The 19,371-nt window shown below is 37.7% G+C and overlaps 1 protein-coding gene across 25 annotated transcripts in view; it reads left to right on the forward strand.

The window, feature by feature from the left end:
* CHD9 (chromodomain helicase DNA binding protein 9) overlaps positions 1 to 19,371 on the forward strand; it is a 275,732-nt gene that overhangs the window by 220,496 nt on the left and 35,865 nt on the right. For all 25 annotated transcript variants that reach the window (XM_054453479.2, XM_054453475.2, XM_054453480.2 and 22 more), the window contains 5 exons: positions 1,373 to 1,532; positions 1,966 to 2,055; positions 13,384 to 13,487; positions 14,014 to 14,131; positions 15,746 to 15,803. In XM_054453479.2, the coding sequence (XP_054309454.2) occupies positions 1,373 to 1,532; positions 1,966 to 2,055; positions 13,384 to 13,487; positions 14,014 to 14,131; positions 15,746 to 15,803 (530 nt within the window). The remainder of the gene's footprint in view (positions 1 to 1,372; positions 1,533 to 1,965; positions 2,056 to 13,383; positions 13,488 to 14,013; positions 14,132 to 15,745; positions 15,804 to 19,371) is intronic.

The raw sequence follows: 19,371 nt of genomic DNA on the forward strand, positions 1-19,371 counted from the left end.
TGGAATAAAAAAAAAAGGGACACTACTTAATAATTAAAAAGAATAATCCATAGAAGAAACTATAACAAGTATGAACTTATATACATCTAAAATAGTCTCAAAATGTAAAGGCAAAAGAAAAAAAAACCTCTGCCAAAATTATAAGGAAAAATGGACAAACCCATATAGTGCTTCTGTGTACCATTGTAGTGGAGTACCCACCTGTTATAAAATGGCAAGGAAAAGGTAAATGAGGTACAAGAATTGCAAAAGGAGTCAAAACTGCATTATTAATAATTGTGAAAAATTACAAGCAAAACAGCTCAAATATCATGGAAGATTAATAAACAGGAGGTGGTATAGTTATGTAATAAATTATTATACAGAAACAAAAATAGATGAATTAGAGCCTCATGAGTCAACTAGGATAAATCTTTTAAAAGTTCAGAGTAATAAATAAGGTGCAGGCTTACATTTATAATATAATATCTGAAAACTTAAATACTAAATACTTATCCAACATAGGTAATAATAGTATAAACATGCATGGAATGGAAAAACAAATTCAGGGTAGTGGTAATCTCTGGGAAGGAATGAGTGAATTTGATAGGAGAGGACTACATAGGGACTTCAAGTATGTATTATTTCCTTTAATAAAAAACTAAGTTGTTGGTGACCAGCCTGGCCAACATGGTGAAACCCTATCTCTACTAAAATACTAAAGTTAGCCAGGCGTGGTGGCGCATGCCTGTAATCCCAGCTACTCAGGAGGCTGAGGCAGGAGAATCACTTGAACCCAGAAGGCAGAGGTTGCAGTGAGCCGAGATCACGCCACTGCACTCCAGCCTGAGCAACAGAGTGACTCTGTCTCAAAAAAAAAAAAAAAAAAAACTAAGTAAACATGGAATATATGAACATGAAGTGTGGCAGTACGTTTTTGTAGTTTTTAAATATTTCACAACAAATAACTCAAAGAACTAAAATGAGTTTAGCTATCTTGAAGAGGATGGCTAACCTACTAATCTATCTAAATCAATTTTGAAAAGCAAGAGTAGAGGGCAAAACATATCTTTTAGTATCTAGGAAAGCAAAATTAAGCAGAGGGCATGAGTTTGATCTTTTGGGTTTTATATTTGTAAAAAAAAATCTGTTTTGGAACAAAAAGGATATCAGAATCAATATGAGATGTAGAATTGTTAGCTATTTGGGGGAAATATGTTTTAATATGTATAAAACCATCATCTTGATTTGCCAGTATTGTTACTAATATTTTAAAGATCTCTGAACAGACCTCAGAAAGTCTCCAGAAATTTCTTGCATTGAAACGATCTTTCAAATTGCAAAGTTTTATACAAATTATTCCTAATTTTACATGTCCTTCTTATTTTAACAGGCCTATCAGCTCCTGTACCCAGGGGTCGAAAAGGGAAGAAAGTAAAAACTCAAACAAGCTCATTTGATATACAAAAAGCAGAATGGCTTCGAAAATATAATCCCGAGCAGCTACTTCAAGATGAAGGCTACAAAAAACATATAAAACACCACTGTAATAAGTAGGTAGTAGGGTATTTTAAACACAACTCTTTAAATGTTTACTGTTCTGAATTTATTAATAATCTTTAAGCATGCTGATTTTGAGTACAGAGACAGCATGGTCTAGAGCCAATCCTAATCCTAATTTTACAAGGTATCCTTCAAGCAAATCATGATACCTCTTGTGTCATTGTTCTCACCAACAGATAAGTAAAACTGGCCTCCAAATGAGCTCATTATATCTTACTTGTATATGAAATAATGATGATTATGAAGATTTTGGAGAAGTTCTTTATATATATGGTAGTAATAAGATTCATTTAATCAGAAGTGATTATTATTTCATTATTTTAAAATCTGTACACAAATTCCTTCCTAATTTTAACCCCATGTCCGAATATTTTAAATTATTAATGTCTTTATGCCTTTTGATTTATTTTCCCTTGTTTTTAGGGTTTTGCTTCGTGTGAGAATGCTGTATTATCTAAAGCAAGAAGTCATTGGAAATGAGTGTCAGAAAGTATTTGATGGAGTTGATGCAAGGTAAGTTAAACAATTTTTATTATTTTTGTTTATTTGTTGTCTTGGCCAGGCAGCTTCAAGCTCCTGGGTTCAAGCGATCCTCCCACCTCAGCCTCCTGTGTAGCTTGGACCATAGGCACACCACCACACCTGGCTTAAATGATATATTTATTTTATTTATTCTTTTTTTTTTTTTTGAGACAGTTTCACTCTTGTTGCCCAGGCTGGAGTGCAGTGGCACAATCTCAGCTCACTGCAACTTCCGCCTCCTGGGTTTAAGCAATTCTCCTGCCTCAGCCTCCAGAGTAGCTGGGATTACAGGCATGCGTCACACCTGGCTAATTTTTTTGTATTTTTAGTAGAGACGGGGTTTCACCATCTTGGCCAGGCTGGTTTCGAACTCCTGACCTCAGGTGATCCATCCGCCTTGGCCCCCGCAAAGTGCTGGGATTACAGGCTTGAGCCACCACGCCCAGCCTATTTTTATTTTTCAACAACATGAGGCAAAAGTTATATGACCAGAATATTGTATATTAGGCGGCTTCTTAGTCTGTGAAACTTGTAAGGTAGAAAATCCATGAAACTTAGGGAATTAACCCTTGCCAATTTGTTACTTTTCTTTTATTGCTCTCATCTTGGCCATCACTAGAAGTCACAACGTAACAATAGTAGTAGTAATATTAAGAATGGTATCTAAACTAGATGCCATTAAAGCAGACACGGATTTTTTATTTATTTATTTATTTGTTTATTTATTCATTTTAAGACAGAATCTCACTCTGTCACCCAGTCTGGAGTGCAGTGGCATGATACCGGCTCACTGCAACCTCCACCTCCCGGGTGCAAGTGATTCTTGTGCCTCAGCTCCCTGAGTAGCTGGGATTACAGGTGCCATCACACCTGGCTAATTTTTGTATTTTTAGTAGAGATGAGGTTTCACCATGTTGGCCAAACTGGTCTTGAACTCCTAACCTCAGGTGATCTGCCTGCCTCAGCCTCCCAAAGTGCTGGGATTACAGGTGTGAGCCACCACACCCAGCCCCAGACACAGACACTGATTTAATGACCAACTCATTCATTCCTACAGAAGTACTTTTTGAGTACTCAATAAGCACCAGGCACTGTGAAGCACTAGGAATACAAAGACAAGACACAGTCTTGATCCCTAAGGAGTTTATGGTCTCAGTAAGGAGGAAATAGAAAAAACTATACCGCAATGTAATAAATACTTTTGTGTATGTATAGGATACCAGGGAGGTGCTGCTAGAATTTTCTATTTCTAGTTTCATCTTGCCTCTTAATACTACAAGTAACCTTTCCCAGTTTTCTTCTCCATTCTCTATAATTATCTGATTTATATAGCTCACTCTGCAGAAACCTACTACTCAACCCCCCATTCTCAGCAAATGATATTCCCCCACCTTTGTAGAGGAGAAATGTAAGCACACCATAAAACAGAAATTCCTTCAGCTTCCTGCCACCAAATCTAAAATTTAATTTTTCTGTACTCAGTCTTTTCTTCTTCCCTCTTATTACAATTAAAGAAGGTTTATGGTGACTGACTTCTATATCCACCTATGATCCATTCAACACCCTGGTCTCTCATTTCCTTGGCCTTTATATAGTTACCTCTTTTTCTCCCCACTACAGCCGCATAATCACCTGGTCATACAGTTGATCTTGCTATCACCAGTAACAGCACTTATTTAATCAGAATTTTGACAGTGACATCCTTCCTTCTAACTCACTGAACTTAGGTACTTCTCGTTATAATTCTCTAATCTCATCACAATTTCCCCACATCTTACCACTTACTCACTAGCCATCACCACTTTCATGCCCCCTCTTTCCTCATTATTCAACATAGATTCTATAGTCTAGCACTCTACTTGCTAACTAAAATCCTTATCTATCTCCTTTTGCCTGCCTTTCCTTCTGTTCTAGATATCTGTTACAACCTCAACTCAGGTTAATCTCAGCTAGCCATTTACTTCTTCCCTACACCTAAGTAGCTGAACATTTGTGAAGAAAATCAAGCAAGCCATGCAGAATGACTAACTTCAAATTTGTGAGCATAGATCTCATCTCAAAAGAGATTAAATTAAACATCTACTGTTTAACTGTTGTGGCTAGTCAATTCATATTCCTACTCTTTAAGAGAACCATTTTGTACCTCTCTCCTCAAACCATCTTTCCACCCTACAACTACCACCCTCCAATAATGACCTTGCTACATATTTCATGGAAAAAAGTAGACACAGTCGGATAAGAGCTACCTTCAGTTTTACTTGCATATATGTCCACCTATTCCTTCAAGATACAGTAGAAATGTCCCTCCTCCTAAGGCAAGCCTTGTGCAGCATGGAACTCATTTCTTCTTACCTTTTAAGGACTTTACTCTTACCTTTCTTGGACTTTACCTTTCTTGGATCTTTTTTTCTCTCTCTCTTTACGATATCATTCTTCTGGCATACATGTATGCCTTAATATCAGTCACTTAACAAGGGAAAAAAACCTCTCTCAATATACATTCTCAGACTCCATTTCTCTAATCCTCTTCACAACAAACTCCTTTAAAAAGTTGCCTGTATTTATTAGCAAGATTAACCAAGAAAAGAAGAGAGAAAATCCAAATCAGCTCAATTAGAAATAAAACAGGAGATATTACAACTGACACCACGGAAATACAAAAGATCATTCAAGGCTACTATGAATACCTTTATGTTCATAAACTAGAAAACCTAGAGGAGATGCATGAATTTCTGGAAAGATACAACCATCCTAGCTTAAATCAGGAAGAATTAGATACCCTAAATGACAAACAACAGCAGTAAGATTGAAATGGTAATAAAAAAATTACCACCAACAAAAAAAGTCTAGGACCAGATGGATTAACAGCTGAATTCTACCAGACATTCAAAGAAGAATTGGTACCAATCCTTTTGACACTATTCCACAAGATAGAGAAAGAGAGAATCCTCCCTAAATCATATTATGAAGCCAGTATCACCCTGATACCAAAATCAGGAAAGGACATAACCAAAAATGAAAACTACAGACCAGTATCCTTGATGAACATACATGCAAAAATCCTTAACAGAATACTAGCTAACCGAATCCAGCAACGTATCAAAAAGATAATCCACCATGATCAGGTGGGTTACATACCAGGGATGGTTTAACATATGCAAGTCAATAAATGTGATAAACCACATAAACAGAATTAAAAACAAAAATCACATGATCATTTCAGTAAACACAAAGCATTTGACAAAATCCAGCATCACTTTATGATTAAAACTCTCAGCAAAATCAGCATACAAGGGACATACCTGAATGTAATAAAAGCAATCTATAACAAACACACAGCCAACATAATACTGGATTAGAGAAAAGTTGAAAATATTCCCTCTGAAAACTGGAACTAGAAAAGGATGCCCACTCTCACCACTTCTGATCAACATAGTACTGGAAGTTCTAGCCAGAGCAATCAGACAAGAGAAAGAAAGGGCATCCAAATTGGTAAAGAGGATGTCAAATTGTTGCTGTTTGCTGATGATATGATTATATACCCAGAAAACCCTAAAGACTCCTCCAAAAAGCTCCTAGAACTGATAAAAGAATTCAGCAAAGTTTCAGGATACAAAATTAATGTACACAAATCAGTAGCTCTCCTGTACACCAGCAGCGACCAAGCTGAGAATTACATCAAGAACTCAACTCCTTTTACAATAGCCAGAAAAAAAAAAAGTACTTAGGAATATACCTAACCAAGGACGTGAAAGCTCTCTACAAGGAAAACTATAAAACACTCCTGAAAGAAATCATAGATGACACAAATAAATGGAAACACATCCCATGCTCATGGGTGGGTAGAATCAATATTGTGAAAATGGCCATACTGCCAAAAGCAATCTACAAATTCAATGCAATTCCTGTCAATCAAAATACCACCATCATTCTTCACAGAACTAGAGAAAAACCATCCTAAAATTCATATGGAACGAAAAAAGAGCCTGCATAGCCAAAGCAAGACTAAGCCAAAAGAACAAATCAGGAGGCATCACGTTACCTGATTTCAAGCTATACTATCAGGCCACAGTCACCAAAACAGCATGGTACTGGTATAAAAATAGGCACACAGACCAATGGAACAGAATAGAGAACCAAGAAATAAAGCCAAACACAGCCAACTGATCTTCGACAAAGCAAACACAAACATAAAGTGGGGAAAGAACACCCTATTCAACAAATGGTGCTGGGATAATTGGCAAGCCACATGTAGGTGAATGAAACTGGATCGTCTTTTCTCACCTTATACAAAAATGCAGTCTACTTATCTGACAAAGGGCTAATATCCAGAATCTACAAAGAATTCAAACAAATTTACAAGAAAAAAACAACCCCATCAACAAGTGGGTGAAGGATATGAACAGACACTTCTCAAAAGAAGACATTTATGCAGCCAACAGACAGATGAAAAAATGCTCATCATCACTGGCCATCAGAGAAATGCAAATCAAAACCACAATGAGATACCATCTCACACCAGTTAGAATGGCGATCATTAAAAAGTCAGGAAACAACAGGTGCTGGAGAGGATGTGGAGAAATAGGAACACTTTTACACTGTTGGTGAGACTGTAAACTAGTTCAACCATTGTGGAAGACAGTGTGGCAATTCTTCAAGGATCTAAAACTAGAAATACCATTTGACCCAGCCATCCCATTACTGGGTATATACCCAAAGGATTATAAAACAAGCTGCTATAAAGACACATGCACATGTATGTTTATTGCAGCACTATTCACAACAGCAAAGACTTGGAACCAACCCAAATGTCCATCAGTGATAGACTGGATTAAGAAAATGTGGCACATATACACCATGGAATACTATGCAGCCATAAAAAAGGATGAGTTCATGTCCTTTGTAGTGACATGGATGAAGCTGGAAACCATCATTCTCAGCAAACTATCACAAGGACAAGAAACCAAACACCGCATGTTCTCACTCATAGGTGGGAATTGAACAATGAGAACACATGGACACAGGAAGGGGAACATCACACACCAGGGCCTGTCGTGGGGTGGGGGTATGGGGGAGGGATAGCATTAGGAGATATACCTAATGTAAATGACGAGTTAATGGGTGCAGCACACCAACATGGCACATGTATACATATGTAACAAACCTGCACGTTGTGCACATGTACCCTAGAACTTAAACTATAATAATAAAAAAAAATCAACGCGAGATGGATCATGGACTTAAATCTAAGACCTGAAACTATAAAAATTCTAGAAGATAACACTGGAAAAACCCTTCTAGACATTGGCTTAGGCAAGGATTTCATGACTAAGGACCCGAAAGCAATTGCAGTAAAAACAAAGATAAATAGCTGGGACTTAATTAAACTAAAGAGCTTTTGCATGACAAAAGGAACAGTCAGCAGAGTAAACAGACAACCCACAGAGTGGGAGAAAATCTGCACAATCTATACATCTGACAAAGGACTACTAATATCCAGAATCTACACAACAAACTCAAATTAGAAAAAAAAAGTTCCATCAAAAAGTGGGCTAAGGACACGAATAGACAATTCTCAAAAGAACATATACAAACGGTCAACAAACATAAGAAAAAATGCCCAATATCACTAATGATCAGGGAAATGCAAATCAAAACCACAGTATGATACTGCCTTACTCCTGCAAGAATGGTCATAATCAAAAAATAATAGATGTTGGTATGGATGTAGTGAACAAAACACTTCTACACTTCTGGTGGGAATATAAGCTAGTACAACCACTGTGGAAAACAGCCTGGAGATTCCTTAAAGAAATAAAAGTATAACTACCATTTGATCCAGCAATCCCACTACTGGGTATTTACCCAGAGGAAAAGAAGTCATTATATTAAAAACATACTTGCTCACACATGTTTATAGCAGCACAGTTTGCAATTGCAAAAAATGTGGAACCAACCCAAATGCCCATCAATCAACGAATGGATAAAGAAACTGTGGTATATATGTATATATGATGGAATACTACTCAGCCATAAAAAGGAATGGATTAATGGCATTTGCAGCAACCTGGGGGGTTAGGAGACTATTATTCTAAGTGAAGTAACTCAGGAATAGAAAAACCAAACATCATATGTTCTCATAAGTGGGAGCTAAGCTATGAGGATGCAAAGACATAAGAAAGACAGTGCACTTTGGGGACTCAGCGGGGAAAGGGCAGGAAGGGGGTTAGGGATAAAAGACTACAAATTGGGTGCAGTGTATACTGCTCGGGAGATGGGTGCACCAAAATCTCACAAATCACCGCTAAAGAACTTACTCATGTAACCAAATACCACCTGTTCTCCAAAAACCTATGGAAATACAATTTTTTTTTTAAAAAGAGAAATTTGTCTAAGGTTACCCAGGTAAAAATGGCAGAGCAAAGATTCAGACAACAACAAAAAAGATTGCCTATATTTACTATCTTACTTCTTTATCTTGCATTTTCTATTTAACACATTCCAATGGATCTTTCTTCTTCACTGTCTCACTAAAGTGGTTCTTAACACGGCCCCTAATGACCTACGGTGTGATCAGCTCTCTAAATTTACTCTCCCTCGTCCTCCATAAGATGCTGTCTTCTGTAGGCATTTATGCTAACTATACCCATCTGGTTGTCCTTTTTCTCACTACTCTTTCCTTTTCATTGCCTCTTGCTAGCTCTTACTTCTCTAATAGATCTCTAAATACTGGATTGACCAAGAGCTCCATCCTCAGCTCTCTTACCTTTTTCCTTAGGTGAACTCATGCAGCCTCATCATACCAAATATGATCTATAAACAGGTAAATCTGAAATTTACATATTTCTCCCAGAACTCTTTCTTGAGTTTGAAGCCATTAGTCAACTGCCTCCCAACATTTCCACTGAAATGACTAACATCTTACTTCCCCTGGCTTTTCCAAATCTCCTGTCTCCAGTCCTTTCTCTTTTCCTTCCCATATACAAGCCTTCTCCATCCTAGTAAATGTACAACCCATTGCTCTGTTGTTATTCTTGATTCCTCTCTTCCCTGTTAGCTTGACAAAATACATGCCAAATCTGAGTACCTTTCAGTACTATCTCCTCTGCCAAATCCCTAGTCCAAGCTGCCATGATCTCACAGACTTTTGCAGTGGCCTCGTAGCTGATTCTGTTTTCCTCCACTTTTGCCTCTCTAGGCCTGTCCTTCACACAGCAGCCAGAGTGGTATTTCTAAAGCAAAAATCAGGTCTTGGCACTCCTTAACACCCTCCAGATGTTTCCAATTTCTCAGAATAAAATTCAAATTCCATATGACCTACAAGGGCCTCCATAACTCTGTACGCACTTTCTTCACTGTGTCCCTCACCCACCATGCTCCAGCCACAGTGGTGGTTGTGTTTTGCCAACATGTCAAGCTCATTCTATGCTGTTCTTCCTGGTCCAAATATTCTTTCCCCAGGACTTCCACAGAACAGCCCCTTCAGATTACTCGGATCTCAACTCAAGTATTTCCTTCTCAGATAGACCTTCCCTGCCAACCTCAGCTTAAGTAGCCCACCAGTCATTCACTACTACTTAACCTTCTATTTCCTTTATAATGCCTACTACTACTTAAAAATTACGTTAATTTGTATGTCTTCTTTCTTCTTTCATTACAATTTAAGCTGCTTGAAGGTAAGTATGGAATCTGGGACATCTTAAACACTCAGTAAATATTTGTCAACTAATTGGCTCCTTTCCCCTAGCCTGACTGGATCTGATCCACTTGTAATTTTCCCAGGGACTGCTCTCTGTGGATTGTACCTTCTTTTTCCTCTTTCAGTAATTTCCCCTCTTTTCCTTCTCATTTGGATTTTAACATGTTTACATCTCTGTCACCTTAACTTACACATACACACACGCGTGCACACAACACTTAATGCTTTTGGACTCAAAATATCTTCAAACTACCATATTATTACTCTCTTTGATTTCACTGCCAAACTTATGTTAGGAAGCATCTGTAGGGGGTTCACAGTAACCAGTCTTGTAATCCCAGCACTTAAGAAGGCCATGGCAAGTGGATCACTTGAGCCCGGGAGTTTGAGATGAGCCTCAGCAACATGGCAAAACCCTGTCTCTACAAAAAGTAGAAAATTGGCTAGGTGTGGTAGTGCATGCCTGTAGTCCCAGCTACTCTGGAGGCAGAGGTGGGAGGATCACATAAGCCCAGAGAGGTCAAGGCTGCAATGAGCTGTGATTGTACCACTGCACACCAGCTTGGGTGACAGAATGAGACACTGTCTCAAAAAAAAAAAGAAAAGAAAGAAGCATCTGTGTTTGTTGTCTTCTTTTTCTTCCCTCCCATTCACTATGCAATCTACCACAATGCAGCTTCAACCTCCTCACTCCAGATGTTCACTGATATTCTTGCTGCCAAATTTGATGGATATACCATAGTGCTTACCTTACTTTACCTTTGTTGACCACTTCCTTCTTTTTAAAATGTTTCTGTGATACCATTCTCCTGTGGTTTTTCTTTTTACCTTTCTGCTTGCTGCTTTTCAGGCATGTTTTCTGTCTCTTAGAGGTCAAAGAATCTTCACATAGGCCTTCTCATCACTTACTATTCTTGGGTGTTCTCATCTTTGTGGCTTCAATTTTTGTCTCTATGCTTATGTCTTCCAAATCCCTATCTGTAGCCCATGTCTCTCTTCTGAACTTTAGATCCACATTTCTCCAGTGTGCCATGATTAGTTACTCTTCTCTCCAGGCCTTTGCATTCTTGTTGGAACATTCTTTCCTCCTTTTTTCCATTCTCTTCCTCCTCCTGCTCAGCCAACATTGACTCAGCCTTTCACGACCTCTCAGATCTGGGTTAGGCACATAACCAGAGTACCCTGCCACAGCACTCATCACACAGTATTGCATGTCCGTCTTTACAAGGGCACGTGCATGACTATCTTAATTTATTATTGCCATTATTGGCATGTAGTGAATTCTGTTTAAATATATTTTGAATGAATGATCTACCCTGGGGAAGTTAAAGGAGGCTTTATGCAAGAGATGACACAAGTTAGTCTTTAAAAACAGAAATCCACGCCACCTAATGTGCATGTGGCACTTACATTTGAAACATGAGTTTTGTATACTGATTGCCTTTTCCTCTTTACAAGCTGGAAAACCTTCCACCTCAGATGGTAATCACAATGTTTTGAGCTTAGAGTGCCACCTTATGGTTGGCAAAGGGAGCTATCTGACCCACTTTTTTTCTCCTCTGGGATTCTGTTTCCAGTGTTCTTTCCTCTTTCCTTTATATTTCAGGGCTAATGCTTTGTTTAATCCTACTTAATAACTCGTTCAAAAATAAATATCTCCTTTTACTGTATTTCTCATTTCTTTTTTAACTTTTTCCATATTACAAGAAAATCATTCTTCCTTTTTCTGTTTTTCTAAACTGAGCTAAAAAATGTCAATTGTGACCCTTTTGTTTTAAAGCAAAATTAGATATAATAAGGTGTTCATTTCGAGTGCTGACAAATTCGTTCAAGAATCTATAGAAAGATCTCTTCATCCACTTCCTTATACTTCTTGAGTTAAAAATTCTAGTAAAACATTTGTGAAAAATAAATAAATTTGTTTCCTTTTTTGATTATAAAATTTATAAGTATTTTGTTTTCACTGCCGGTGTCTTCTATCTCACCTATATTTTGATTACATACTGGGTTCTTGTCCTAGGAACATGTTGATCATTTGTTTGTTTATTTTTATATAAAAATTTGAGTTTCCAAAGACAGCCAACTTAGAATCTAACTTTTCCCACAAAACTTCATTGTCAATAGGAAATCCCCCATTTCTTATAGGTCTTTGTTAACTAATTTGTGAAATAATGATGCCAAGACAGATGAAATTCTACTTTGTATAATTTATATTGTTTTATATCTCTGGTTATTTGAAAGTTGATAATTTATGAATACCAAATAGAGAAATTCTCAGCTATTCAACTTTTTGTAGTAATTTATCCTGTTCAATCTCTATCCATTGTCAAATATAAGAAAATGTGTGTGTGTGTGTGTATATATATATATATAAAAAATATACATATTTGTGTATGTATATATAAATATATATTTGTGTGAATTTAAATTGATACTTAATCATTGTCAGATATTAACTGTATTCTGTGCTAAAGAAAATGACTTGAATCACTGTGGTAAAGAAGTGAACATTTCAGTCCTTCTATACATGACATGTTTTTAGACATGTTATATATGTAACTTGCCAAAGCTTTCTGGGAAAATAATAATTTCAAGTGATGAGCAAAGAATAAGAAAATTATAGTTGCAAAATTGCCAGTTCTATAGTTATTTGTTACTCATAAAAACAGCCAATCTACAAAATCAAATCATTATGGGTTTATTATTTTACTTTTTAGTAATCTATTGTGATTTTATGGCATTGTATTATTTATTTACAACATCAAAACAGCATTTGAGTGTTTTTTGTTTTTCGAGACAGGGTCTCACTCCCGTGGCCCGGGCTGGAGTGCAGCAACATGATCTTGGTTTGCTGTAACCCCAACTTCCCAGGCTCAGGAGATTTTCCCACCTCAGCCTCCCAAGTAGCTGAGACTACAGGCGTGCGCCACCACGCCCAGCTAATTTTTTGTATTTTTAGTGAAGATGGGGTTTTGCCACATTGCCCAGTCTGGTCTTGAACTCCTGGGCTCAAGTGATCTACCCGCCTCTGCCCCCTAAAGTGTTGGGATTACAGACATGAGCCACTGTGTTTGGCCTACACTTGAGTGTTTCAGTCAAATTATGAATCAAAAATTTGCTATTACAGGGCATTTTCAGCATGGTTTTCTTAGCAATAGTGGTCTAGAGGAGCTATTACTTGTTCTGCAGCCTAAAACAATTCATTTACCCTTTTAGGGCCTCAGTTTTCTCATGTGCGAAATGAAATAATTGAACCAGATGATTATTGCCAAGTTGTTGCCTGACATAGTCTCTACTTCTAATAGAACCCTTTGTCTCTAAATAAAGAAACTCAGTGAAAGAATATGATTCTTTAAGAAAATTGTATAGTAACATGTTGAAACTTATTTTCTTCTCTTGAGTGAACATTTCTTAACAATGTTCACTTATTTTATGGTGTCTTTGTTATTGCACAATTTTGTAATTTTAATTGATGGCAATTATGAAGGATTAAAAAATAATGAAATGAAATCCTAAGCTCTCTCTTGAAAGCCACAGTGCTTTAAAAGCTAGGTAAAATTTTGCCTCCTTTTTGACTCATTTATAATAATTCATAATGCCATATTATGATTTTTTTAAAGTGACATTGATGTTTGGGTACCAGAACCAGACCACTCAGAAGTTCCTGCTGAGTGGTGGGATTTTGATGCCGATAAGTCACTCCTTATTGGAGTTTTTAAACATGGTAAGTAAGAAGTAAGGTAGGTGGGATCCCCTTTCATGTATAAGGCAATTCTGTCAGTTCTCAGTTCATTGATTTCCACTTACAGCTTTATTCCAGTAACACCTATGTTATATATACAGAATTAAAAGCATACACTACCAAACTATGTCTGTCAGTCACCACATTTCCTCATGAGAGGGTGGCATGTGTAACCTACCCTTCCTGGATGTAAATCTAAGACAACTTCCTCTCTCAGGAAGAGTTCTTATGTGAGGTATGTTTGTGTGTTTGTGTGTGTGTATGATCAGTTTATCCTATTTCTCATATTAACTGATAAATGTAACTGAAATTTTAATTTAGTAGATATCTATTACCAGATCATTTAATGTTTGTGATAATTTCTAGAAAACATACTTAACCTATATCATTTTAATGTATTATCCCTTTAGTCCAGAAATGTCATCCACTGTAAATACGAGGAATGTTTATATGTATACACCTTTCTTCTTTTTATCTTTTTTACTTTTGTAATTGGTGATGTTTTCAGGATATGAAAAATATAACACTATTCGAGCAGACCCAGCATTATGCTTCTTGGAAAGAGTGGGAAAACCTGATGACAAAGCAGTTGCTGCCGAACAGAGAGCGAATGATTATATGGATGGGTATGTGTGTTTCAGAGTCATGAATTTTCTATATATCTCTTCTATTCAATATCAGCATATTCTGTGTCACACTATTTATCTTTAAATGAGGTAGCAGTAAGGGAATTGGAGTTTACAATCTGAAGGAGCTAAAGATACCCTAATAGGTTAACACTTATCCAACAGAATGTGATCGAGGAAGAGGTTGGACCTGCCCTACACCCATTCTTTTGATGAGTTTTTCATTTCTTTCATTTTAACAGCTATATCATGGCCACTGAGTTCATAAACTTCTAGGGGCATAGAGGGGAGAAAAAGACAAGAATGTTATAGTTGATGAGACACATGATGACGTTTATTACATAGTCATCCCTCAATATCCATGGGGGATTTTGGTATTCAGGACACCCTGCAGATACCAAAATCCAAGGATGCTCTAGTCCTATATATAAAATTGCATAGGATTTGCATTTAACCTATGCACATTCTCCTGTATGCTTTAAACTAACTTTAGATTACTTATAATTCGTAGTACAATATATATGCTATGTGCTATGTAAATAGTTGCTATACTGAATTGTTGAGGGAGTAATGACAAAAAAAAAAGTCTGTACATGTTCGGTACAGATGCCATTTTTTTCCACATATTTTCTTGAGACAGGGTCTTGCTCTGTCATCCAGGCTGGAATGCAATGGCACAATCATGTCTCACTGCAGCCTTGACCTCCCAGGCTCTAGTGATCCTCCCACTTAGTCTCCTGAGTATCTGAGACCACAGGCACATGCCACAATGCCCAGCTAATTTTCTTCTATTTTATTTTTTGTAGAGATGAGGTCTCCCTATGTTGCACATGCTGGTCTTGAACTCCTAGGCCCAAGTGATCTTCCACCTTAGCCGTGGCTTCCCAAAGTGCTGAGATTATAGGTGTGAGCCGTCATGACCAGCTTTTTTCACATATTTTCAACCTGAAATTGGTTGAATTTATAGATATGAAACCCACACATAACGAAAGGCCACCTGTACCTGTTTTAAGGCCTTATGTAATCTGTCTTTTCTTACCCAAAGAGAAAAGTAAGAAACACGTTGTGGTTAATAATAATGCATTTAAAAGCAAACTCGCAGCTGGATGCACTTGCTCACACCTGTAATCCCAGCACTTTGGGAGGCCAAGGCAGGTGGATCACTTGAGGTCAGGAGTTCAAGACCAGCCTGGCCAACATGGTGAAACCCCATCTCTACTAAAGATACAAAATTAGCCGGGTGTGGTGGCATGTACCTGTAGTCCCAGCTACTCGGGAGGCTGAGGCACGAGAATCTCTTGAACCCAGGAGGTGGAGGTTGCAGTGAGCTGTTGATTGTGCCACTGTACTCCAGCCTGGGCGACAAGAGTGAAACTCCATCTCAAAAAAAATAAATAAATAAAAGTGAACTTTTGAGTAAGGGTACATTAGAACTAGCTTTCTCCCTATTTGCTTTGTAACAGCCTTCCTGCTGTGTCTCGGGCTCTTCTGGCTAGAGAAGAGACGTCAGTCTGACCTTTAAAACAAACTAAAACCCTCCAACAAGACTTTGTCCTATCAAATGAAATCTTAAGCCCATTACAGTAATTATAGCATTTGTTTGTATTTTAACAGGGATGTGGAAGATCCAGAATACAAACCTGCCCCAGCCATCTTTAAAGATGATATAGAGGTATGCATTGGATCATATTTTTAAATCCTCAATTTTAGGTATTCTTTGGTTTCTTGTGTTTACTTTTTCTTTTGCATTATTTTTTGTTTTCATTATACATAATTCTTCTGTTCCTCAGATTAGCTAAGTAAGTGATCAACTTGGGTTGACAAACATCTCAAATAATCACTCAGAATTCACCTGATCTCCCCTTCTAGACAAGATGGGGGCTGGCTTGGACATGTGGATGGAATGGGCCTTGCCCACCTGCTCTACTTCTTAGAGCTAAGAAACACAGTGTCCAAGGGCAAAATCCCAAAGCAGAGTGAGAACTAGATACTAAAGACATACTGCAAGAGTTAGAAATTATACCTACATGAAGAGGTTTGAGATAGAGGGTAGAGCATCAAGGAATTCTGAGTTGCCAAAGCATAGTTCTTAGTGCTCTGTTTGTAGAATGTCAAAAGGAAGAAGAGTTGGATGAAAGTACAGAAAATAATCTGTAGAGTGGGAAAAAGGATTTTAAAAGAGATGAGGAATGTCTAATATTTATGAGAGTGTGGTAAAAGGCTAAATGATGCTAAAGCTGTCAGATAGGATTTGCTGGACTTGGTAGCTAAGGGGCTTGATGCCTTGATGAGGGCATGAGACAAGGCTTGCTCCAGTGTGTGGGCAATGAGAACTGAAATCCTGTATAAGGTCAAGAGTCTCAAAGGCCAGTAATTACTGACAAACAGCACAGAGAAATAACAAGGAAATTTATCTCATCACAGGCTTTGGGTAAGAAAATTATTTCCCTTGAGAATTTGTAACCATAGACCCACCTTCTCTTGAGTTCGTGGTTTGTCTTTTACTTTATCTGTGTGGTCCAAGAGCCCTCAGTGTAATATAAAAAAGGATCAGTCCTTTACTGTTAATATATCTAGGATGCCTGGTAAAAACAAAAAGCACCTGTAAGAAACAGTTCAACCCTGACTATGCATGAGTCCTGAAGATGAAGCCCTCCATAAAATGAAGTAAAAACCCCAAGTTTAAAAATATATGAGAAACCATTTACCATGAGTGAATGTTAGCATGCAATAAGGAATAAGATTAGACCCCTGAGAACTTCTGATATATCTAGTGAAATAAAAAAATCCCTATTGAAATTTTTTAAAGTAAATTTTTAAATGATTAAAGACATTAAAGAAAGAACCAGGAACAAAAGACAAGATATGATTTTAAAATACTAGAAAGATGTGAAAAAGATGATATTTAACTTTAAAAGTGGGAAAAGGCTGAGGGCAGTGTGGCTCACGCCTGTAATCCCAGCACTTTGGAGGGTAAGGTGGGAGGATCACTTGAGCCCAGGAGTTCAAGACCAACCTGAGCAATATAATGGGACCCCATCTCTAAAAAAAAGGAGAGAGAAAGAAAAATGTGGAAAATACATTTATTGATATGTAAAAGTCAACAAACAGGTTAAACATTCTCATGGAAAAGCAGATAAGACACAGTTCATGAAGGGAGAAATGATTTGGAAAACAGATGTGAGGAAATTATCCAGTATAGCATAATGGATTCGTCTGGACCAATCAGGAGAGATAACCCAAATAGTCATTTGAACAGGAAACGTATAAAGTAAAGAATTATTAATTATACTATGGTAATAGATTAGTAAAAAGTAAAGACTGCATTAAAGAATATAGGAATAGCATATAAAAGCAGCATCTACCACTCCTAGGGCTCAGATAAAGCTCCCCAGGAAGAGTCCCATCCCTATCAGGGCCAAGATCCAGACTTTGGTAGGAGGATATGGCCGTATCTCACTGGATGGCAGAAAAGTTGCTAAAAAGCTACCCTTTGAAACTGGCTGTAAATCTGCCCTGTAAGGTTGCCAAGGAAGATTTTCCTGGGAAAGTGTCTCACTGGAAGCACTCCACTCACAAAACCACTCAAGAGGGAAGTTACTGGGAAAAGCTGCTGACCAAAGGTGCTAAAGAAACTGCTCAAATTGACCAGGCACAGTGGCTCATGCCTGTAATCCCAGCACTTTGGGAGGCCAAGGTGGGTGGATCATTTGAGGTCAAGAGTTCAAGACCAGCCTGGCCAACATGGTGAAACCCCATCTATACTAAATATACAAAAATTAGCCAGGCATGGTGGCGTGCACCTGTAATCCCAGCTACTTGGGAGGCTGAGGCAGGAGAATCACTTGAAGCCAGGAGGCGGAGGTTGCAGTGAGCTGAGATTGCGCCACTGCACTCCTGGGTGATAGAGGGAGACCTGTCTCAAAAAAAAGAAACTGCTTATATTGTGGGAGCTGGGTACTGGGGAAGTGGCCTTGCTATGGGAACTAAGCAATGGAGGTGCTCACCAGAATTAGGACATAAAACCCTTTTCCTCTACATTGTCTCTCCAGTTTGCTGTACTAACAAAGCTTTATATCCTGCTGACTGACAGAGGAAAAACTATTTAAAGAGCTGTTTAACTATTTTCTTAGAGCAGGCAAAAAAAAAAAAAAAAAAGTATGAGAGGAGCTGGATGCAGTGGCTCACGCCTGTAATCCAGCATTTTGGGAGGCCAAGGAACAGATTGCTTGAGCCCAGGAGTTCAAGGCCAGCCTGGGCAACACAGTGAGACTGCATCCCTACAAAAAATAAAAAAAGATGACATTTGCTTGTAGTCCCAGCTACTCAGGAGGCTGAAGCAGGAGGATTGCTTGAGCCCGAAAGGTTGAGGCTGCAGTGAGGTGTGTTCACGCCACTGCACTCCAGCCTGGACAACAAAGTGAGACCCTGTCTCAAAAAAAACAAGAAAAATATGAAAGGCAATAAATTTGGAGCAAAGAGACTGAAATCAATAACCAACACAGTGGAATGTGTATTTAAAAATTTAGAAACAAGGAGGATAGCATGATAACGTCTGGCATGTATCGAATAGGTATTCCAGAAGGAGAGACTAGAGACAGTAAGAAAGAAGCACTATGAAGAGATAGCAGCTGAGAATTTTTCAGATGTTATGAATACATGAATCCTCAGTTTCAAGAAATAAAATAAGTCTTGGCAGGATAAATAAAACTAAGTCTACTCCAAGAAACATCATGGTGAAATTGAAGATACACCAAACAAAGAGAAGATATTAAAAGCAACCAGAGAAAAAGAGATACCCACAAAGGAATTATGATTCTAACTTCAGGCTTTTTTAAAACAACAATAGAAACTAGTAGTCATTGATATAAAATTGCTAAAGTTATGAATATAAGGTAATATTGGAATAGCTAATTAAAGATGCTCTGTTGACAAAAACTGAATCTACAGCACAAGCAAACTACTTAAGGCTGAAAAGGAAAAGATATGAAAATGAATAAGTTATCTAAGAGTTGGTATAAGAAAGGAGAAAAAAACACACTTAGTTAGCAATAAAACCTAGGGCATACCCATAGTTAGAGGAAGATTGGAGGAAAAGAAACTAGCTTAACAGTAATCATAGAAAAGGAAATACTTTTAGTAAATAATGACTGTCTAATTGTCAAAAGCAAAGAGAAGTGTGAAAGGATGAGAATTGAGAATAAGCAGTTGAAAGTTTTATTTTTGCTAAATTAATTATT

This window comes from Pongo pygmaeus, chromosome 18, assembly GCF_028885625.2.
Source record: "Pongo pygmaeus isolate AG05252 chromosome 18, NHGRI_mPonPyg2-v2.0_pri, whole genome shotgun sequence".
NCBI classification, from domain to species: Eukaryota; Metazoa; Chordata; class Mammalia; order Primates; family Hominidae; genus Pongo; species Pongo pygmaeus.